The sequence below is a fragment of the Microcebus murinus genome, chromosome 8 (assembly GCF_040939455.1).
Source record: "Microcebus murinus isolate Inina chromosome 8, M.murinus_Inina_mat1.0, whole genome shotgun sequence".
NCBI classification, from domain to species: Eukaryota; Metazoa; Chordata; class Mammalia; order Primates; family Cheirogaleidae; genus Microcebus; species Microcebus murinus.
This window is the reverse complement of record NC_134111.1, coordinates 3733578-3756751: the sequence shown is the minus strand read 5'-3', so window position 1 is coordinate 3756751 and position 23174 is coordinate 3733578. Positions and strand designations below refer to the sequence as shown.

General features: G+C 36.8%; 1 protein-coding gene across 2 annotated transcripts in view; it reads right to left on the bottom strand.

The window, feature by feature from the left end:
• Positions 1–23174, bottom strand: part of MAP3K2 (mitogen-activated protein kinase kinase kinase 2) — a 69123-nt gene that overhangs the window by 12173 nt on the left and 33776 nt on the right. Inside the window, exons 6-15 of one of the 2 annotated variants that reach the window (XM_020288543.2) lie at positions 20202–20315; positions 19732–19819; positions 15696–15826; positions 14748–14827; positions 12822–12889; positions 12555–12650; positions 11766–11972; positions 8104–8252; positions 7615–7746; positions 2100–2229 (exon numbers count right to left, since the gene is read on the bottom strand). In XM_020288543.2, coding sequence (XP_020144132.1) covers positions 2100–2229; positions 7615–7746; positions 8104–8252; positions 11766–11972; positions 12555–12650; positions 12822–12889; positions 14748–14827; positions 15696–15826; positions 19732–19819; positions 20202–20315 — 1195 coding nt within the window. The remainder of the gene's footprint in view (positions 1–2099; positions 2230–7614; positions 7747–8103; positions 8253–11765; positions 11973–12554; positions 12651–12821; positions 12890–14747; positions 14828–15695; positions 15827–19731; positions 19820–20201; positions 20316–23174) is intronic. The other variant, XM_012739950.2, reaches the window with a different exon arrangement.

Sequence of the window (23174 nt, the reverse complement as noted above, 5' to 3'; positions counted from 1 at the left end):
TCCCTTTTAGTGGAGAAGGGTATCAAAAACCAAGATCTAAGATCTGTGTACTAGGCTCATTTGGTTTTTATTCTCTATCTTCCCCTGTCTTTTGGGGGGGATTTTAAGTCTAGTTTCTGCCTTTTATAAATTACTTCTCTTCTCATTTTTAACTTTTCCTATAGACTATCTATTCTAAAATAAGCCATTAATTTTATTACCTAATTTTAATTTTTAAATTTTACTTCAATTCTTAAGTTTTCCATAACCTTAACCACATTAGATTCTTTCCTTCTGTGTTAGTATCTCTACTAAAATATATGTATACATATTTTGTGCTCTTACCATTTTTTTAAAAAAAAGATCTCTAAGAACAGTGAAGAAAAGCTACATTATAGACTAAAGAGAACATAGACTTTCCACCCCTATCATGAGCTTTTGTACTTATCTTTCTGTTCTTCCAGAAAATTCCCCAGCCTAATCAATGATGTTTCTCTAAAGCTTCTATCCAAGGGCAAGACCAGGACCCATTCTCTTTCTGCACACCTTAAGCCTAAATGTGCCACTAGTGATTCTCTAAAACAGCACTGCTTATTTAACATCTCTACAGTCTAACACTTACAGGAGGACTGTCAAAAAAGTCACTGTCTCTAAAATATTTAACCAGTGGAAAGACAACAAACAAGCCAGTTTTTACTCATAACAGAGACATGAGCAGGGAAGAAGAGTCTCAGGATTTCACAGATAGGGAGAGAGGAATCACCAATGCTGAACCAATGCTGGAGGCTTGATCAGATTCAGGTTCCTTTCTGGGGGGTTGGGGTGTGGAACAGACTAGATAGATGATATTGTATTCTAGACTATCTCCATTTTAGTGATGTCAGCAACTATTAATGTTTAGTGCCTTTATCTATTAGTTCATTATTCCTTCTTCACTCGTTAGCCAAAATACTTCTATAAAGATAAGTCTCTTAGGCCGAGCGTGGTGGCTTACACCTGTTGTAATCCTAGCACTCTGGGAGGACAAGAAGGGCAGATCGCTCAAGGTCAGGAGTTTGAAACCAGCCTGAGCAAGAGCAAGACCCCGTCTCTACTAAAAATAGAAAGAAATTGGCCAACTAAAAATATATAGAAAAAATTAGCCAGGCAGGCATAGTGTTGCATTGCCTGTAGTCCCAGCTACTCGGGAAGCTGAGGCAGGAGGATCACTTCAGCCCATGAGTTTGAGGTTGCTGTGAGCTAGGCTGACGCCAAGGCAGCCTAGCCCAGGCAACAGAGTAAGACTCTGTCTCAAAAAAAAAAGATAAGTTTCTTTTCATCTACTATTTGGTCTTCTGTGGTATAGTTCATTTAAAAAAAAAAAAAAAAAAAAAAAAAAGGGCAAAATAGAGGAACTAGGCTTTTGAAGTAAGTTGGGTCCCCAACAATAATGATCTATTCATTTTCATCTTAAGTTTTATTAAACTCATGGGTTTAAACTTAAAACGAATGAACTATCTTCCCTTTCTCTTACCATTTAAAAGTTGCTCATAAAAATTTGGGAAACATGGAAAAAGTCAAAAGTCTGCAGAAGAAAATAATTATCACTCATCTTGCCATTTGGTGATGAGCACTGTTAATCATACAGAAATTTTCCTTCCATGTCATACTTGATTTTTACAAACTTGAGATCATATTGCACATCCAATTTTTTATCTTACATTTTCCCCTTTTCAATATATTTGCCCTACTGTAATCAGCTTGCTTCCCACCTCTTTAAAATCAGCTTGCTTCCCACCTCTTTATTTGACCAGGATGGTTCATCATTCTTTCTGGCAAGGTTAACTACTCTATTCTAATGCCCATGCAATATGTAGGAAAACATGGGCTTACAAGTATGGTCTCTTAAACTTTATTGATTCTGTGAACCCCCACGGTGGAGTTATCCACTTGTGGGGACCTGAACATCAGAACTGGTCTCATGGAACATTGACAGAGTCCATGAGAAACCAAGAGAATTGTTTCCTTGTGGTATTTTAAAAGTAGATGTATTAATTTACACGTTTAAAGTTTTAACCATATCACTTGTTTCATTAACATTCACAAAGAACTGTGTACTTAAAAAATACCTCATTACTTACCTTTGATATCTCTATGGACAATCATATTACTGTGCAAATAATGGACACCCTCCAGAATCTGACGGGTGTATTTCCTAGTCACATTCTCAGTAAGAGCTCCATATGCTTTTAATTGGTCCTTAATTGAACCCTAGGATAAAAGAAAACAACAAAAGAACCTATTGTATGGTTTGAAAGGAAAACCACTATTAAAGCTTTATTTTTAAGAGACTCCTCATCATGTCCAGGAGGTTATATAGTTGGAGAGTGCAGGGATTCTCAGTGAACACATATTATGACATGCAATTGAACATAAAAGTCACCTGTATTTCCTGACAAGAACTGTGGAAGAGTATGGGTTACAGCTGAAGGAAGCCTTTAAAAACTATGTTTTGACTGATATTCTTATTTATATTACTATGTTGGTTCGAACTACGTCCTATCCTATTTGTCTAATTCTATTTTTAAAAATTCTCTAGTAATTTTATCTGGCCTTTTTTTGTCCTACATATATTTTTGTTTTCCCTACTCACTCATATAAGTATGTCATACTTGAATTTTATTTTGTTCTTATTCTGTTTTTAAATAGTGTTTTATTGACATCTGCTGATTTCTCAAGAGAAAAAATGAGTATGTATGATTAGAAAATCAAAACACATAAGATATTTTTAAGTTTTTCCTTTATATACTCAACACTCTAGTTCAAAACATGAGAAAATATATTAAAGAGGAATTTCAAATTTTCTGAAGTGTTTTTAGGGCAGGATGAGGTGCCATCTCTGAGGATGCTTAATCAGTCTGAGGTGAGAAATAGGCATTTGAATTTTGAAAAAGCTTCCCTAATGATTCCAATGTGCAAGCTCATTAAAAATCACCTACTTTGGAAGATGGAAATAAAATGCTTCCTGAGGGACAAATATTTTTTTCAACAAGAAAATATATACAAGTGTTTTTGCCTTTCCTTGAATTTTTTTTTTTGTTTTTTTTTTTTTGTTTTTTTTTTTTTGAGACAGAGTCTCTCTTTGTTGTCCAGGCTAGAGTGAGTGCCGTGGCATCAGCCTAGCTCACAGCAACCTCAAACTCCTGGGCTCAAGCGATCCTCCTGCCTCAGCCTCCCGAGTAGCTGGGACTACAGGCATGCACCACCATGCCCGGCTAATTTTTTTTTATATATATATCAGTTGGCCAATTAATTTCTTTCTATTTATAGTAGAGACGGGGTCTCGCTCTTGCTCAGGCTGGTTTTGAACTCCTGACCTTGAGCAATCCGCCCGCCTCGGCCTCCCAAGAGCTAGGATTACAGGCGTGAGCCACAGCGCCCGGCCCCTTTCCTTGAATTTTGATAAACTATGTACTCTGTCATATGAAAGTAGATCCTAGGATTTTACAGATTTAACCATTTGTCGTCTCCACTATTCATAAGCCATCCCTGGAGGGAGAGCAATTTGCAATTCTACAGACCCAAACTTGCAAACATACATGTGGAAAGTCTTTAGGCATCAAGTGTGCCCAGTCAACCACTCACACCTACAATTCAGCATGGCTTGTTTGTTGACAGTCTATTTAGTGTGTCTCTACTTGCAGTAATACACAGAATAACTCTGCTAGAACTGACCTTGCCAAACGAATGGCCAAAAAAATACTGGTAGGCTGCAAATGGATAATGGAGTTACGGATCCTCTGGGCAGCTGTGTCAGCGGCCTGTGGCCACTAATAGCTCCCTCAGCATAGTCTGTTTACCTCTGTGTACTATAAAAATGTTAACTTCTTCATTGCACACAATTGAAACAAGTTGAGAAGCACTGTGCCAGCTAAAAACGAGATGCGTGTGGGAGAGAGGGGGAGAGAGGGAGAGAGAAAAGCAGAGAGAAAGAATAATAAGAGAGAAGCCAGTCCAGGCACTGAAAACAAAAGAAAGTTATGGTTCCAAGTCTGAAAGTAGTTCCAGATAAACTAAGGAATGGATTGGGAAAACTGAATGAAATGACAATTTTGACAGGGCTTGAGTCTAGGGCACAAAGGGGCCCATCACACTAATTTAAGGAGAGAAATTACATAGTATCAATCACAAACTGGGGATTCAGCAAAGTCTAGGAACATATGTATGTCCAGCAACTGCCATGGGCTTGCCATATGTTGTATAATTCATTTAGATTTTCAACGAGCTATTATTAATTTAATAACATGCTTTTCAAATTCAAGGAATGACAACTCAAGCTTTGGAGGAGATAGCTGCCCTTATAAACCAAGTGTAGCTAATGAGAAACATAATCTACCACCCACCTCCTCTTCCTGAATAGTCCTGATTTAGTCTTGGTTTGTTTGTTTTTGAGACAGAGCCTTGCTCTGTTGCCCTGGCGAGAGTGCCATGGCATCAACTTAGCTCACAGCAATCTAAAACTCCTGGGCTCAAGTGATCCTCCTGCCTCAGCCTCTCAAGTAGCTGGGACTATAAGTGTGCGCCACTATACGTGGCTAATTTTTTTTTTCTTTTGAGACAGAGTCTCACTTTGTTGCTCAGGCTAGAGTGAGTGCCGTGGCGCCAGCGTGGCTCAGAGCAGCCTCAAACTCTTGGGCTCAAGCAATCCTTCTGCCTCAGCCTCCTGAGTAGCTGGGACTACAAGCATGCGCCACCATGCCTGGCTAATTTTTTCTATACATATGAGTTGGCCAATTAATTTCTTTCTATTTAAAAAGTAGAGACGGGGTCTCGCTCTTGCTCAGGCTGGTTTCAAACTCCTGACCTCGAGCAATCTGCCCACCTCGGCCTCCCAGAGTGCTAGGATTACAGGCGTGAGCCACCGCGCCTGGCCTACATGGCCAATTCATATATATATATATATATAATGTTTAGTTGCCCAGCCAAATTTCTTTCTATTTTTTAGTAGAGACAGGGTCTCACTCTTGCTCAGGCTGGTCTCGAACGTCTGAGCTCAAGCAATCCTCCTGCCTCGGCCTCCCAGAGTGCTAGGATTACAGGCGTGAGCCTCATTTAGTCTTAAGATGGCTGAATATAAAAAGATTATACATTTCCATTTGTGATATAAATCAGTTTTAACCAATAAAATATTTTCATTAATCTTATCTTCAACAATCTGGATCTCTATTTATACTTACTCAATTATTTTCTGTTTTCAATTTAAATATTTATTGCACAAATAGTAATGGAAATCTGAACAAGAGAGAAATCTTTCACGCTCTCAATACATTTTGATTTTTCTATGTCTCTTCTGTCCCTTTCCAAATACAGATACATTTTTAATGTCATAATCATCATTAAAAAGCATTTTGTATTCTTTTCCTCTGTCTTACTGTAAGTACTTCCTTCATGGAACAAGATGGCCTTCATAATTTTAATTTTTAACATATATTCTCTTGAGAAAATGACATTATAATTTATTTCCACTATGGGCACTAACATTCCCTTTTTTCCACATCACATATAATACTAAAATATTAATAAATGCACAGAGTTTATCCTTTCTTTTGGATTACTTTTGTAGAATAAATTTCTGTGAGATTACCAAGTCAAAAAGCTTCAACATTTTTTTTTTTTTTTTTTTTTGAGACAGAGTCTCGCTTTGTTGTCCAGGCTAGAGTGAGTGCCGTGCCGTCAGCCTAGCTCACAGCAACCTCAAACTCCTGGGCTCCAGTGATCCTTCTGCCTCAGCCTCCCGAGTAGCTGGGACTACAGGCATGCGCCACTATGCCCGGCTAATTTTTTATATATATATCAGTTGGCCAATTAATTTCTTTCTATTTATAGTAGAGACGGGGTCTCACTCTTGCTCAGGCTGGTTTCGAACTCCTGACCTTGAGCAATCCGCCCGCCTCGGCCTCCCAAGAGCTAGGATTACAGGCGTGAGCCACAGCGCCCGGCCAGCTTCAACATTTTTATAGCCTTTATATATCCCCCAATTTGTTTTCCAAGAGGGTTTTTTTTAAACCAAGTGAAATTTGCAACAGAAGTTTGGAAAATAAAAAAGTAGTAATAGTAACTACTGAGTAACAATGGTGTCACTATAAATGATTATTTATAATGATAAGAAATAAGCTTACTGTTGTTCTTGTGACAATGAGGATGGTTAAGAATATTGCTCCACAGTTTTATTTATCCATAAGCTCAAACTGCAACTTTGTACATACAATTGTATGTAGATACAATTCTAATCAGCTACCCCCATAAAGACCCATAAATCAAACTCTTTTTTCTACCATACACTACCTTTTAAATTATGGGAATACACATATTTTTAAATGAGGAAATATACCAACCACCATCTTGAAAATCACTAATATAAGAATGTACACTACAAACATGAAAAATAAAATATAAGGAATGACAGAGGCCACAAATCACATTTTGCAACTCCTGATGAAATTACTGACTCCAGCAATGACTATATTAACTGGCGTTTAAAACATTAGATGGATGGTTGAAAAGGAGATGGATATTCGTATGTGCCATTGCTAAACCTCAGATTACTTTCTGGTCTACAGAAAAAAACGAAAGTGTACAATGCAGGAATTAGTACATCAATCCTCCTAATCTAGCAGTCAATCTTAGCATCACTACAGTAGAACCACCAGAAACTGTACATCTCCTGATGGGATGCAACATGAAGTACATAGCTTCATCTATAATGTGTCAAAATAAAAAAGGTTTAACTGGGACCTAATTTAGACTTTAGATCTAACGTGGAGTTTAGAGGAAATAAAGAGATAAACGAACAAATTAAACGAAACCCATGAGAATACAATTTAAAAAATCCATGAGGGCCAGGCGCAGTGGCTCACGCCTATAATCCTAGCACTTGGGAGGCCGAGGCGGGCGGATTGCTCAAGGTCAGGAGTTCAAAACCAGCCTGAGCAACAGCAAGACCCCATCTCTACCATAAATAGAAAGAAAGTAATTGGGCAACTAATACATATAGAAAAAATCAGCCGGGCATGGTGGCGCATGCCTGTAGTCCCAGCTACTCGGGAAAGTTAGGCAGAAGGATCACTGGAGCCCAGGAGTTTGAGGTTGCTGTGAGCTAGGCTGACACCACGGCACTCACTCTAGCCTGGGCAACAAAGTGAGACTCTGTCTCAAAAAAAAAAATCCATGAGATGAGACTGTTAACAGAACAACTATCCTGTTTTCTTTGTCAAATCTGTATTATATAATTGACTGCTCTAAATAAAAAGAGAATTAAGGGACATAACAATTAAATGTAATATGTGGTCCTGAACTGGAACCTGGTTTGAATAAATAGCTATAATGGGTATTTTATGGTAGTCAGGGAAATCTGAGGATGAAAACTGCTATGATGTCTATAATCTACTTTAGAATATTTCAGCATTGAGTTAAAAAAAAAAATACAAAGATATATAAAGAGGATAGAAAATAAAATGTTACCAAGTTCTAATTTAAAACCCTTCCAAAATGTCCTTAACTAGGGTTAACATTCGATAATCAAAGCTTTTGTTTTTCTTTTGTCAACTAAGATTTTAAATAGAATATGTCTATTTTCAAAAAGATGTACTAACTTACCCCTGGCATATATTCCATAAATATGGAAAGTTTTTTTTCCTGGGGATCCCTCAAACAGCCATAATACTGAACAATTCGCTCATGCAGCAAGTTTTTCAACAACTGAATTTCACACTCAAGTGCATTGACTTCCTGAAAGACAGAACTCGCTATTAAGTCTTTTCAACATTATTAGTAAAACCAAAAAATTCTAATTTCACAGATTATCAAGGTGATTTCATTTGAAATTTTTACTTCCCAAGGAACAAACATTTTAAAGTCTCTAATCAATAAATTTTTAAACATTCCTTGATGGCATGCTAAAGCAACACTAAATCAGATTAGGAATATAACTAAAGTACAAAAAGTACAAAGTAGATAAACATATTTAATCATCTGTTTTGCAAATAATTTGTACTAAGAAAATAACAAAAATCCTACTGAATGTTATTTATTTAAAGTAAAAATGCTTCTTTTATGTGACAAAGTAGTTTGTGCAGTGATTTTTACCTTGCTGGTCTCAGGGCTATCTGGGTCAAATTGAACTTGCTTAACAGCCAATTCTCTTCCTGTATCAACATCATAACAGAGGTAGACTCTACCAAAGGCTCCTTGGCCAAGCAGTTTGCCCAATCTCCAGTTGGTTGGAGCTCGAGGTGCTGAAAAAGAACACTTTCTTAAAATGGAATAGTCATATGGTACACAAATGGTTAAGGATGAAATGAGTGTACTGTATTAGTGATATTCTTAATGGAATGTATCTGAATATAAGGAAAAAATCATAACTATCCAAATTCATAACGGTTACCATCTTTCAAAATTTTTCTCTTTAGTCAATTTTCTAAGAATTCTAAACCCAAACAGGGTTCATAACCCCATGACTCACTTTTCTGAGATGATTTTTTTCCTGATTACAAATGTAGTAACATCTTTCACTCAATCTAAGATGTCAAAAACTGTAAGATGCATTATTTCTAATCTTTATTACAACAATATCTGTAATTAGTTTTTCAGTTTCTGCCCACAATATAGAAAGCTGGAAAGAGCATCACTCCCATCCTAATAGCAAACGAAATCTGAGTAGTCTAAAAATTATAACCTTCACTGACCATATCGGAAAAGTATTAATAAGATTGTAGGGCAACCAAGTAGCCTGTCATCTAATGAAAACCCAGTACTTCCAAGAAGAGATGGAACAGAAGCACTGGCTCACTTGGGGCAGAGCACGGAGAAAGACTCACACAAGTAGGTCAGAAGAACTCAGCTCCATTTTTAACAAGTGTGAGTTGGTAAGCATTTTGAACCTTTGGGAGCTACCAAGGTGAGTTCATACCTGCTCAAAGTCTTATCTGTGGACCTCTACTATGTACAGGAGCAGGAGACCAGAGAAGACTTCCCTTGGTGGTTGAGGCCTAGAGAAGGGGAATGGCCCACTATTATGGGAAAGGTAGAAAGCTCCTCCCAAAGCCTTCTCCCCTAACAAATAAGAGCCTTAAACTGCTGGAGGAAGAATAGCAAAAACCTGTCAACACCAGGTTATGGGTAAAAACCCACTGATGCTAGGGGAATAGAAAAGAAAGAAAACTTTATCCCTGAAAGAAGGGCTGGAAACCCTCTCTGGCCTTAACCATGAGAGTTCTCCTACTCCTAGAAGATGGGCAGGATCCCTGAGAAAGCCCATCTCTGAGAACCAGGGAAATTAAGCCTGCCTAAGACTTAAGGTGGACAGGATAACAGAGAACCCTCCATTCTGCCTCCCCTATTCTAGGCTAAAAAGTAATAGCAATCTACTGAGAAAGGGACAAGGGCACAGAGAGATGGCCCTCCCTCTCTGAGAAGTAGGCACACAAGAAGGCCAAAGGCTGAGGGTGGAGCAGGACCATTAAGAAAATCCCTCTAAGCCGGCATGGTGGCTCACGCCTGTAATCCTAGCACTCTGGGAGGCCGAGGCGGGCGGATTGCTTGAGGTCAGGAGTTCGAAACCAGCCTGAGAGTGAGAGGCTCTCTACTGTAAATAGAAAGAAATTAATTGGCCAACTAATATATATAGAAAAAATTAGCCGGGCATGGTAGTGCATGCCTGTAGTCCCAGCTACTTGGGAGGCTGAGGCAGCAGGATTGCTTGAGCCCAGGAGATTGAGGTTGCTGTTAGCTAGGCTGATGCCACAGCACTCAGTCTAGCCCAGGCAACAAAGTGAGACTCTGTCTCAAAAAAAAAAAAAAAAAAAAAAAGAGAAAGAAAGAAAGAAAATCCCTCTAGTAAACCAGCACAAGGTAACTAGAGGAACCTGAAGTCAGTAGTGCACAGGGACTGTAGCCCTGTGTAGCCACAACAAAATCCAAACCCAGCACAACTCCTGACTCAAACTCCCACAATAATTGCCTAGCAGATCATCTGTGTCTATTTCCAGGCCTAAATTCTATTTACCTCAGTCTCTGTTGTTCTATACTCGATGTCTGGCATTCAAAGTAAAATTGTAAGACACACAAAAAAGCAAACCAAAAAAAAAAAAAAAAAAAAAAATCAAAAGAGAAAGCAATCAACACAATCAGACTCAAGAGATTCAGACAGAAAATTTAAAATACCTATGATTAATAGTAAAAGGTCCTAATGGAAAAGGTAGACAAAACATGCATGAACAGACAGAGAATTTCAGCAGAGAGATGGGAACTGCAGGAAAGAGGCAAACAAAATTGCTTCAAATAAAAAACAGTAATAGAAATAAAGAATTCTTTCAATAGGATCATGAACAGACTCAGTAGGGTTCCGGGTGCTGTTAATCCTTGCACTTTGGGAGACTGAGGAGGGAAGATCATTAGGTCAGGAGTTCAAGACCAGCCTGAGCAACACAGTGAGACCCTGGCTCTACAAAAAATAGAAAAATTAGCTGGGTGTGGTGGCATGTGCCTGTAGTCGCGGCTACTTGGGAGACTGAGGCAGGAGGATCACTTAAGCCCAGGAGTTTGAGGTTGCAGTGAGCTATGAGCTATCATCATGCCACTGCTGTCACATCCAGGAAACAAAGATAGACTCTGTCTCCAAGAAAGAAAAAAAAAAAAAAAGGAGGAGGAGGAAGAAGGAGGAGGAGGAGGAAGAAGAAGAAAGAAGAAGGAAGAAGAAGGAAGAAGGAAGAAAAAGAAGAAAAAGAAACAGATAAACTGAAGGTATATATAAAAGACATTCTTCTCTTATTTTTAATCATTTTAAATGAAAGCTCTCTAAAGCAAAAATAATAGCAATGTAGCATGGAGTTAGAAATGTAAAATAAACTATGACAATACTAGCACAGAAAAGAGGAATTCAGGTATGTAAATTGTGCTGCAATAAGTACCTTTGAACAAGAATCTCTGTATGCACTGCTTACAGGATAGAGTCCAAATACTCTGAAATGTGGTCTTAGTTACCACTGTAGGCCTATTCCTAGTGTCTCAAGTAAGATCCTTGACATCACCCCAAAATGAACTACTCCCCATTTTCAGAATATGCCATGGCCTCTTACACCTGTTAGCTCCTTAACTAGTTAATTTTTAGCCACATTTAAGATTTAGTTTAAATGCTATACTGTAATTATTTCTCCATATATCATTCTCCCCATTAGACTGTCTTAGAGGTCATGTTTAAAATCTCAGTGCTAGGCACTCAACAAGGATATATAGCCTAAATGGATGAAAAAATGACTAGTTGTTAACCATTTTCCTAATAAAAGCAAAGGACAGAATTATCTAATTAGCAGTGATACCATGCTTTATTCCTGACATTCCAGCCATTTTTATTTATTTTATTTATTTTTTTCGGCATATTATGGGGGTACAGATTTTAAGGTTTCAATAAATGACCTTACCCCCCTGCCCCCACAAGTATGAGTCTCCAGCATGACCATCCCCCAGATGGTGCACATCTCACTCATTATGTATGTATATACCCGTCCCCCTCCCCCCTCCCCAATACCCTATTACTGTAGTACCTATATGTCTACTTAGGTGCTGCTCAGTTAATACCAGTTTGCTGGTGAGTATATGTGGTGTCCAGCCATTTTTAGAAACAGCATCATTACCTCTTTTGAGGAGTTCATCTCATCCTGAGGACTCACTAGGTATTTATTCCTTTTAATACTGTAAAATTCTGCAAAAGTTTTGCTTTATATTTCATTATGCCATTTTCTATTACTTACAACGGCTGGGTGGGCTGATGTCCATTACAGTCAGAGTAGGATTGTCTATGTCACTTCCCCTTCTTCTTATTCGACTATCATCATACTCTGGGGTAAAAATACTGCTTCCACTACTAGTGCTTAAGGAGTGATCAGTAGGACTGAAACTCACAGGAGACCGGAAGCTGGTCCCCTGGGTCCTTCTAGCTCTTGGAAAAGTTTTACGACCTAAAAAATGAAAACAGAATTACCTTATACCTTTTATTAATATGTTATGCTTTAAAAGTATTTGAAACAGCAAGGATTGGGAGGGAAAAAATAAACAGGATCTGAATCCAAATTCAAATAATCTCTTATGGCAAAACACAAATCATATAAAAGAATCCCCTCACTTTTAGATAAAAAGGAGGAAAAATATTTTACTCTCATTTCCAATAATGATTTCAAAATATAAAACAAAGATTTGAAAGTTTATAGGTAGCAAGTTTTTTTTCTTAAAGAGATAATGCAAACATGAATTTCATCATCAAGGAGTAATTTTCTAATTAATACCATTTAAAAATTACTCCTTTTAAGGGAAAGATAAGTATTATGAGATAAATTGACACAAAACTAAAATGTCATTATAGTTTTAATTATAACCCACTCTCCTCAGAAAAGCTGTTTTAACCAGAAAACTAAGTGATTTAGGAACAAATTTATTTCTAACAGTATTACACAAATATGAGATTTTTTTTTAAATTTATATTTATTATTATTGTTTTTTGAGACTTTTAACAAACTGTTGTGGTCAAATTGCCAGAAACTTACCATCATTATACTCTTGATGATGATATGAAACATGATACCTTCTTGGATATGTTCCTCCTTTTCCAAATTTCTCAAAGATAGGGTTATCATAATCTGCTAAGAAACATATAATAAAATCATGTTATTAAAAAGTCAAATATTTTTAATAATGAAAAGCACATTCACAGATTTTTATTTATCAAAAATCTCCTCTCCCGCCTACACAAAACATTATCCAATGACATAAACATATAAACATTTCAATGTTTAGAATTTATAAAATCTAACCTGAAAATTCCTGATGGTTATCTGGGTAGCTCTGTGCCCTAGGCATTCGTGATTTGGGATAGCTCTCTCTATAAACAGAAAATGTCACATTAAATTAAGAGAAAGTATGTAAAACAGGACAGTTTAAAAAAAATCTTTAAGCAATAGCTGTGTGTGTTTGTGTGTGTATGTAACGGTGCTCACTTTGAAGGTTAAAACTAAAAAAGAGAAACTTCTTTTTTTTTGAGACAGAGTCTCGCTTTGTTGCACAGGCTAGAGTGAGTGCCATGGTGTTAGCCTAGCTCACAGCAACCTCAAACTCCTGGGCTCAAGCAATCCTCCTGCCTCAGCCTCCCGAGTAGCTGGGACTACAGGCGTGCCACCATGCCCGGCTAATTTTTTTCTATATATATTAGTTGGCCAATTAATTTCTTTCTATTTATAGTAGAGACAAGGTCTCGCTCTTGCTCAGGCTGGTTTCGAACTCCTGACCTCGAGCAATCCGCCCACCTCGGCCTCCCAGAGTGCTAGGATTACAGGCGTGAGCCACCGCGCCCGGCCGAGAAACTTCTTTCTAAACACTTATTTGGCACATGTAGGCAAAAAGCCTAGCTTTAAGAATGATATATTTTGGAATAATAGGTTTTTGGAAACACCTGTGTTTCAATCTGAGCTCTGCCACTTAACTGTGAAACCCTGCCAATTTTCTGAGACTGTTCTGCAACTATAAAAAGGAAGTAATAATTTCCACTCATCAAATGTATACAAGTGCTCAGGACAGTGCTTTGCAAATAGTGAGTATTCAATATATAGCTTTCTTATTACTAATCAATTTCTTAAATGTCTACCATGAGGTAAAAATTGACACTGAAGTTTCATATACATGGATCAGAGAAAATTAAATGCACATTTCCACATAGCATTAGTTATCTTTTCTGAATTTGTTTCCATAAAGCAATCTCTGAGGAGATTAAACAACTAAAGATTTTAATACTGACTTTGTATGCTACAGGGTGACCACCAAGAACACTGTCCTATTGAGACCAGGAGGGGGAGCACTGGTAACAAAAAATTCATCATTAGCAACTTGATACTGCTCCTTTTCCTGAACAGCCTATTTCACAAAATAACTTTAGTTTTTGAAATGACAACTAATACACTGGGCCACAATTACCAAGAATGTAAATTATTTCTAACTTGGTACCAGAAGGAACATAATTCTCAACAGGTGAAATATTAATAACTCAAGAAATCTCCCAAACCAAACATAATGAAAAATTTGCTAGCAGTTTCTTTTTTTGAGACAGATTCTCACTTTGTTGCCCAGGCTAGTGTGTGCCCTGGCATCAGCCTAGTTCACAGCAACCTCAAACTCCTGGGCTCAAGTGATCCTCCTGCTTCAGCCTCCCGAGTAGCTGGGACTACAGGCATGCGCCACCATGCCCAGCTAATTTTTTGTATATATATATTTTAGTTGATCAATTAATTTCTTTCTATTTTTAGTAGAGACGGGGTCTCACTCTTGCTCAGGCTGGTTTCAAACTCCTGACCTTCAGCGATCCTCCTGCCTCAGCCTCCCAGAGTGCTAGGATGATAGGCGTGAGCCACCACGCCCAGCCTGATAGCAGTTTCACAAACACAGTTTTAAAAGTAAATGTACACAATTTCTCAGTTTGTATTTGCTTTCAAAGACATAATTTTGGCAAGCAAGAATACTCAAAATATTACAATCAGTTACCATTTTAACTAATAAAGACACTGAATCCCATGAGGTTAAAGGATTTATCTACATCGTGGAAAAATTCACTTGCCATCATTATTGACAAATATCAATTACTTACATCCCTCTGAATACGTACAAAAGAAATTTATTGGTAATTCAACATGCTATCTGTATGCATATTTACCCATATGTATTAAAAAAAAAAAAACTACAGTCAGTATTACCCATCCAAAGGACTGTCAAGCGATGGACAACTTCCTGAGCCAGAATTTTCAGGGCTGCTTAAAGATAATGGATCCAGCATCTAGGAAAATAAAGAGTTCTATCATGATTCAATCTGATAGAACGAAAAGTTACTTTTAAAAAAACTGCTTTATTGAGATATAACCATGTAACATAAAATTCACCCAATTAAAGTATACAATTCAAAGGCTTTTAGAATTCTGAGAGTTGTACAACCCTCACCATAATCTTAGAACTCCATACCTAATAGGAGTCACTCCAGAGTTACTCATTTTTAAATGTCCCCTGTATAGGCCACAACTTCAAAATTTCCTAGGAGAAAAATATTTCTCTATAGACTACTAATTAAAAACTAAAATACTTCACATAATTTTGCTTACTGAAACTGAACAAGAGCCCCACCCAAATTAAGACTAATGACACTGTAACTGCTACATTATTAGAAAAGGTGAAGTACTGCAGTAGTGTGTGCATCCAATGCAATGGTAAGGAAATAACAGCAAAGTCATGAAAACATTTCAATACTAAAAAAACTGAAGCATTTAAAAAAATGTTTCAGAAAGTTCACAAACCTCAGTTTCACAAAGTTGAAATTTGTGGTTTTATGCTTTCTTTCAAATGTTAAAAAAACCTGAATATTAACCCCAGGATTATAAAGCAAATGCTTTCATCATTCATTCACTTACTTAGAGATAAGAAATATAGAAAAACCAGCTTTATTCCAGCCTTCTTTATACATCAACACATACAGGTACACATAAATTAGTGGGCACTTTCATATATTTTTACTATTTTGTTCAGTTAAGAAGACAGATTTGGGAGGAAGAGGTAGCACACAAACACACACACAACCAGGTACCTCCCAAATCACATTGATCCGATGACATCTCTTTAAATAAAATGAAAAACAACATTGAACTTTTGCTTACTTGGTCCATGCTCTCTGGAATGAATTCTCCTTCACTGTTGATACTAGTGTATGACCCATTCCGGGCAACCTGGTGTAATTCATCTGGAATGTATCCTGGGGGAGGGGAACTTCTATCTCTACTAGTAGAACCTCAAAGGAGAAAAATTATATGATTTATATTACCAGCAAACAAATCAATTTTTGCTTTAATAGGTTATATTTCTGAACTATATCAATAATAATTTCAGCAAATTAAATTCTGTTTTTATTAAAAACGTATCAGAGGGCCGGGCGTGGTGGGTCACGCCTGTAATCCTAGCACTCTGGGAGGCCGAGGCAGGAGGATAGCTTAATAAGGTCAGGAGTTCAAAACCAGCCTGAGCAAGAGCGAGACCCCCGTCTCTACTAAAAATAGAAAGAAATTAATTGGCCAACAAAAATATATATACAAAAAATTAGCCAGGCATGGTGGTGCATGCCTGTAGTCCCAGCTACTCAGAAGGCTGAGGCAGGAGGATCGCTTGAGCCTAGGAGTTTGAGGTTGCTGAGAGCTAGGCTGATGCCACAGCACTCTAGCCCAGGCAACAGAGTGAGACTCTGTCTCAAAAAAAAATTTATCAGAATATTCATGATTATAAAACCTCAAATGTTTTTATACCCTCTGTAAATTTGTACCCTGCTATAGTTATTAACCTCACTGTAATATTCATTTATGCTTACTAGGTAGCATGGAGTCTTCTGACTGCTGATGGGCTGATAATACCATGTAGATTTTTCCATAAATGCCACTGCTTCTGAACTTCTAGAGGTCACTCATACCCAAGTATATGTTAGCTTTTAATATAATTTATAAAAGGCATAACGATGTAGTGAAAGAACATGGGCTTTGCAATCAGCCCTCAGTTTAAATTCCAGTTCCAGTTATTTACCTACCAGCTGTGTCTTGGGAGAGCTACGCAATCTTCATGAACCTGTTTCCTCGTCTATAAACATGTGAAAGTAAACATCCCTTACTTGTGAGGGGTGTTGGGATGGTAAAATTATTCTAAGAACATATGCTTTACGCACTTGGCTCCATGATATCCTTTCCATTCCCTCTCTTTAATCTTTGGAAACCTAAAATGAGAATTACTTCTTAGTCATTTAGCTCCTACTAGGTTATCTTCAATTTGGAATCCTGGATTTTATTTTTGGGTACTTAAAATTAGGTTTTTTGTGGCAAAAGTTATATTCTTGGAATTTTAATTTCTTCATAGTTTAGAAAAATGGAGAATCTGACATTCATTTAAGATAGTTCATTTAATTCATCATATTTCTTAGGAGATAATAATCTATTTTATTTGACCTGGTTCCATGGAAATGATGCTATAATTATTAATACAGTTTCTCCCTTTTCCTTGTAATTTTTTTAAATTAACCTATATTAAGTCCTTTAAAATGGCCAAAAATAAAATTAAAATTAAACTATACAACAGATATGGGAACATTATGAGAGCATTTAAGTTCTGGTCAAATTTAAAGCAAAAAAGGCTTTAGCCGTATGTAAAGGGGTCATTGTAAGCATATGCCAACACTTGTTCATGAGATAGGGAAAAAGAGAAAAATGTTTACCAAGAGATGTGCATAAAAGAGAGCACTGTCTGTACTAGTCTGTAAAACGATTAGGTGCTCAACTTTGAGTCAGGGTTGATTTAGACTTCGTATCAACTGTAATCACAATGAACATGTTAGTCCCTAATATTCTTATGCCTTCCATATACTCTTGTTTATAAAAGAAGATCAATATACTCGATTTATTATGCTAAAAGGAGATAGGGAAGAAAAAGGCTATGAAAACTTCATCTCCTTACTTGGCAACTCATTTTTCTTAATTTTTGTTAGTGATGTTAGTATGTCAACGTACTATTAGTTGAGATGTATACACTAGCATACATTCTCATCCCAAAGAGAGTTAAAGAGAATAATTAAAGAGAATAACTGTCAACATACTAGAAAAAGAGAATGGTTATATCCATCAAAGCCATTCAAAGTTTAAAGAAGTGCCAATAAAAGACCAGTAATTCAATACTTTACAGTTTCTAGCTTCTTCTTATGCTGGCACTGAAGTCAAACATGAATATTTATTAGAATAAGATTGAGGTTATCAGTGCAATTTTAATTCAAAATGCCACTTTAGTGCATTTAAGCTTATTCTGTCTAGTGCAATTAAAGTGAATTGGCAGTTTTTTTGTTGTTGCCCCAGCTAGAGTGAGTGCCATAGCATCAGCCTGGCTCACAGCTACCTCCAACTCCTGGGCTCAAGCAATCCTCCTGCCTCAGCCTCCTGGGTAGCTGGGAATACAGGTGTGAGGCACCATGCCCAGCTAATTTTTTTTTTTTTTTTTTTTAAAGAGTCTCACGCTCTGTTGCCCAGGCTAGAGTGCTGTGGCATCAGCCTAGCTCACAGCTATCTCAAACTCTTGGGCTCAAGCAATCCTTCTGCCTCAGCCTCCCAAGTAGCTGGGACTACAGGCATGTGCCACTATGCCTGGCTAATTTTTTTCTATATATTTTTAGTTGGCCAATTAATTTCTTTCTATTTTTAGTAGAGATGGGGTCTCACTCTTGCTCAGGCTGGTCTTGAACTCCTGACCTCCAGCAATCCTCCCACTATGGCCTCCCAGAGTGCTAGGATTACAGGCGTGAGTCACCATGTCCAGCCCCAAATTGGCATATTTTTATTTTAAAACGACAGGGTACTACAATGGGATGAGAAATGGGGAATAAGAAACGCACAATTAATAGTAGTCAAGCTTTCTAGTTTGAAAAATAAAATGTACTTTACAAATGTTCTCTCAATTTATTGCTACAATAATCCCATGATTTAAAAATGAAGACAAGTTTACTGGTCTCAGGTTAATCAGAGAGCTAGAATTTGAATTCAGGTATCTCAAATGTTCTTTCACCAAATTTTAAAATTATATCAAAATATATCCAAATGAGGATAAGCCATTTTTATTTTACTTGCATCTCTGCTGCTCACATTTCTAGCACTTATAAAACCAAAAGTAGGATTTATATAAGGCAGACGCTTAGAAAAGAATGGTCATAAAATAGCTTTTCCTGGGAACCAAAAGAGAAGATGAATAATACATATATTTTTCAGTGGTTCATATCCTAATTTAATCTTTCTCTTTCATTATTAACAACCCTCTTCTGTGACCAGTCTTTTTTAGATTTCCAACCACATCTACTTGTCCCACTCTCCTGCTTCCTCCCTATTCATGTTTCTCATCTTCAACTTTTCCCCTTCAAATCTATCCCTCATATATGTTTTCATGGTATTGTTAATGATCATATCCATTGCCCTCTCTATTAAGAACATTTATACCAGCAGTATTTTGAGCAATATAATGCTTTAATCATATAAAAATGTAGATTATCAATGTTCGTATATAAATTGAAGAAGATGCACAAAACTGGGGGAGTTTAGAGCATCTTTGCCTAGCCCAAGCCTTGCTAATAAAGCCTCCTTAAAAAATAGCACACAGGATCCTTATTTCTTTATACCACAAGCTTAATTAGAACAATACATTATTAATGGCAAATAAAACCTGAATGCTAATAAAGTAATAATAAAGCATAATCTGAAAATTCTTAACAATCTTTATTTTGATAGCATTCTTGGTGATAACTAAAACCCTAGATAGAGAAAGGCTCATGAACTTAGAATCTAGTCTATTGATTGTAATATACTAGAATTACCTCTTTTAATTTTTCCTCTATTCTATTTGTACAATTAAAACCTCTTCAAGGTTTTGTTTGAATTTGTTAAACATTTAAATACCATGGGTACATAAACAAAGAAATTAAATTGGAGATTACTAATCCTATAATACTTGAAAAGAATTTCCAGGGGACATCAGATATTAAAATGTAGTTAAGTTGGTTAAATTACACAAAGTACAGAAACAGAATGATATTTATCAGGAATATGTTTAGGTGCTGCCCCTACATTAAAGGATGGAGAAGAAATTGAGAAATTACCCATTTAATAATTTAGACATTAGCTTTACCTATTATAGAAAGCCGTTTTTTTCTCTCTGCTCCCAATGGTGTGTTATCCAAACCTTCCAGTGATGGCAATGGTTCTAAATTAGTAGCCTACAAAGGAAAAAAGACAATTACTGCTATTCTTCCCCTTTGGGGCTTTAAACAGAATCTCTCCCTTAACAAATACAATCTAGCTATTCTATATTGTTTGTGGGCCTTATCAAGTCTTCTACTCCTTGAAATTTTAATTCTAACATAATTCTTCCCAAATTGTCAGTATCTATTTGTTTCATATGTAAAATATACTTATTTATAATTGTGACTCTGGCTTTACAGAGCAAGGATATTAAACTAAAGCAATTAAAGTGTATAAATTTACATTTAATGATATTGAAAATATATCAGTGATTACAGAATATAACTATGTTTCATATATTGACTTTTAGGCATAAGTCCTATAATTCTTACTAGGAAAAAAAATCCCAATTCATACCTGTGTATTTCCATTTATTACAAGTAATATCTTTAGACTCTTCATATGAATACTACGATCTAGCAGTTCCACAGCTTTGTCCAAGTCATCTTGAGTAGTTAATGGAATTACCAACTAAACAAAAAGGAACATAAGGAATTATGCAGCCATAATAATAATATGCAGCCACTGGGTCAAATTCTTCCATAGCATCTCTATTACTTTTGATTTGTTACTATCATGAAAGTTTAAATGAGTATATGTATCTAGACTTTTCTGTTCTTCCCATCCTACCACTACTAAAATCATACAATAAATATGAATAAAGCTTTAAATTTTTGCTTTATTAATCATTATATTCTTCTATAAAATACATTTAAAGATTAATTTTCTAGAATATTTCCATAATACTGCTTCAGTTACAGTATAGTCACCATAAAAAAAATTAAAGAACACACACAGATCATCTTTTCATCTGAACAGATACAACTTTTTTTTTTTTTTTTGAGACAGAGTCTCGCTGTTGCCCAAGGTAGAATGCAGTGGTGTCTTCATAGCTCACTGTAACCTCAAACTCCTGAGCTCAGGTGATCCTCCTGCCTCACCCATCAGAGTTATCTGGGACTACAGGCATAGGCCATGATGCTCATCTACTGTTTCTATATTTAGTAGAGACGGTGTCTTGCTTAGGCTAGACTCAAACTCCTGAGCTCTAGCAATCCTCCCACCTTAGCCTCCCAGAGTGCTAGGATTACAGGAATGAGCCACCACACCTAGACCCTGCACAGATGCAACTCATAGTTCTTTTTCCAATAGTAACCACAGATTTGTACTCTCACCCAGTGTGCTCATCAACATACCAGCATCCTAAGCATCTACCATGGAGGATAGCTGTTATGGAGGGGTGCCATTAGTAATATACCTGCAATCTACTGCCCACCTGGGGTTCATCTCTCTGAGCCTGGTGATTTGATCAGTGCACTCTATAAGCTAAATGGGTTAGCCATCCCATAGTAAACCGAATGTGGAATCTGCTTTCATCAGTCTTGTCATGGATCAGATGTTATACAGGACAAAAGCACCTGAGGTCTATGAGGAAAAGTGTGATTCACACAATTTAAGAAAATCACAATACCTTTTTTCAAAATATGTCAACTTAAAAGCTTAAGAAGACTTTCAATAACTTCAAAGTATATTCCATTTCATTGAAAGAGGGACAGAATAAAAACATGTGAACATATTCTACATTTGTTAAAATTTTCATTTGAGAGGAAGATCTTAATACTTACTTTACTATATATTTAATTATAATTGGATTGCTTACTTTTCCAAGATACTGCTGCTTTGGGGGGAAAAAACACTAATTTAAATGACAGTAACCAAATATGAATGTAAACGATTCTGCTCTTCTTCAGTTTTTGGCTGTAAAATGTGGACATCCCAGAAGAACGCCTTCAGCAGCTTTGACACTGTCTACAGTCTTGATGTGATCCCACCTGTATTCTAACATCACCTATTACAAGCTGTAAAATGAGGACTACGAGTCAAGAACAAGTCCCAGCTTATCTAAATTATACTAAATAAATCACAGAATGTTTTCCTGCTTGGTGAATTCATTTCACCCTCATTCGTGAAATCTATTTCCCTTGACTTATTTGTGATAAATAAGTTGTTTGTTGATATAAACCCTTTCTGGAAAGGAAACTTAAAATTGAGTCTAAGAACACCTTAAATAGAATTTAAATTTGAATGAAGTGAATTATCTTCCTGAGTTTATACAGTGAAGTATGGAAATAGCCCATAAAAAGGTTTTCCAGCTCCACTCATCTAAAATGGGAACAATTTTAGAAAATCTTCACTTTGCCCGAACACCTCCATATTCATCCCCTACAACACCACGCTCAAAGAGATACACAAAGCGACCTGGCCTCCGCAGTGGCTCACTCCTGTAATCCTAGCTCTCTGGGCGGCTGAGGCAGGAGGACTGCTCAAGGTCAGGAGTTCAAAACCAGCCTGAGCAAGAGTGAGACCCCGCCTCTACTAAAAATAGAAAGAAATTAACTGGCCAATAGAAAAAATTAGCCACTATGCCCGTAGTCCCAGCTACTCAAGAGGCTGAGGCAGGAGGATCTCTTGAGCCCAGGAGTTTGAGGATGCTGTGAGCTACCCTGATGCCAGGGCACTCTAGCCCAGGCAACAGAGTAAGACTAAGACTCTATCTCAAAAAAAGCCACCTTATTAGGTAAAGAGGAGCCAAACTAAGAAATCCAACCAATCCTAGCTTAAATTTCCTGGTTTTTCAATTCTAACAAACTGGAAGTTTATAGAATAGCAATTCATTTTGAACAGAGGAATTTATATTACACTAGAAAAAAGTATTTATAGAAGTAGAATAACATGAAGTATAAATAAATTAGTTATTTGCTTGTGTGCAGGTTCACAAAATTAACATCCTGTCCGTATAAGATTTTCTCTAGTACTCACAATGTTCAAGATCATGTATGTGGTTTGGGACGATGTGTCACATGAATCAGGACACAATTAACTTACAGAAGAACCACAGATTCTTACAGAATCTCATGGTTGCAAGAAATCTTAAATGTAATCTTATCTGAATGATACCTCTACCACATTCCTGCCAAGAGGCCACCCAAATATAATGGCAGAACCACTCACCGAAATCCTTCAGAAAGCAAGAGAAAAATAAACTAAAAATGGAGAAATTTTCTATTTTTAGAAAATGGGAAAGAGTTCTTGAAACTACAGTTAGCTTGATGTCAATCCTCAAGAAAACCCCAGAAAAAATCACATAAACAAATAACTCTTATCAGAAACAGCAATTCCAGGAGCTAGCACAATTATAAAATGGATAAATCATGCCAAATTAACCTTGTTTTGTTGACAGATCTACTAGGCTGACTACCGATAAAGACAATATAGAAATCAAGCAGGGGTAGGAGAGAAGAGGCAAGGGGCAAAAACCCACCTAATAGG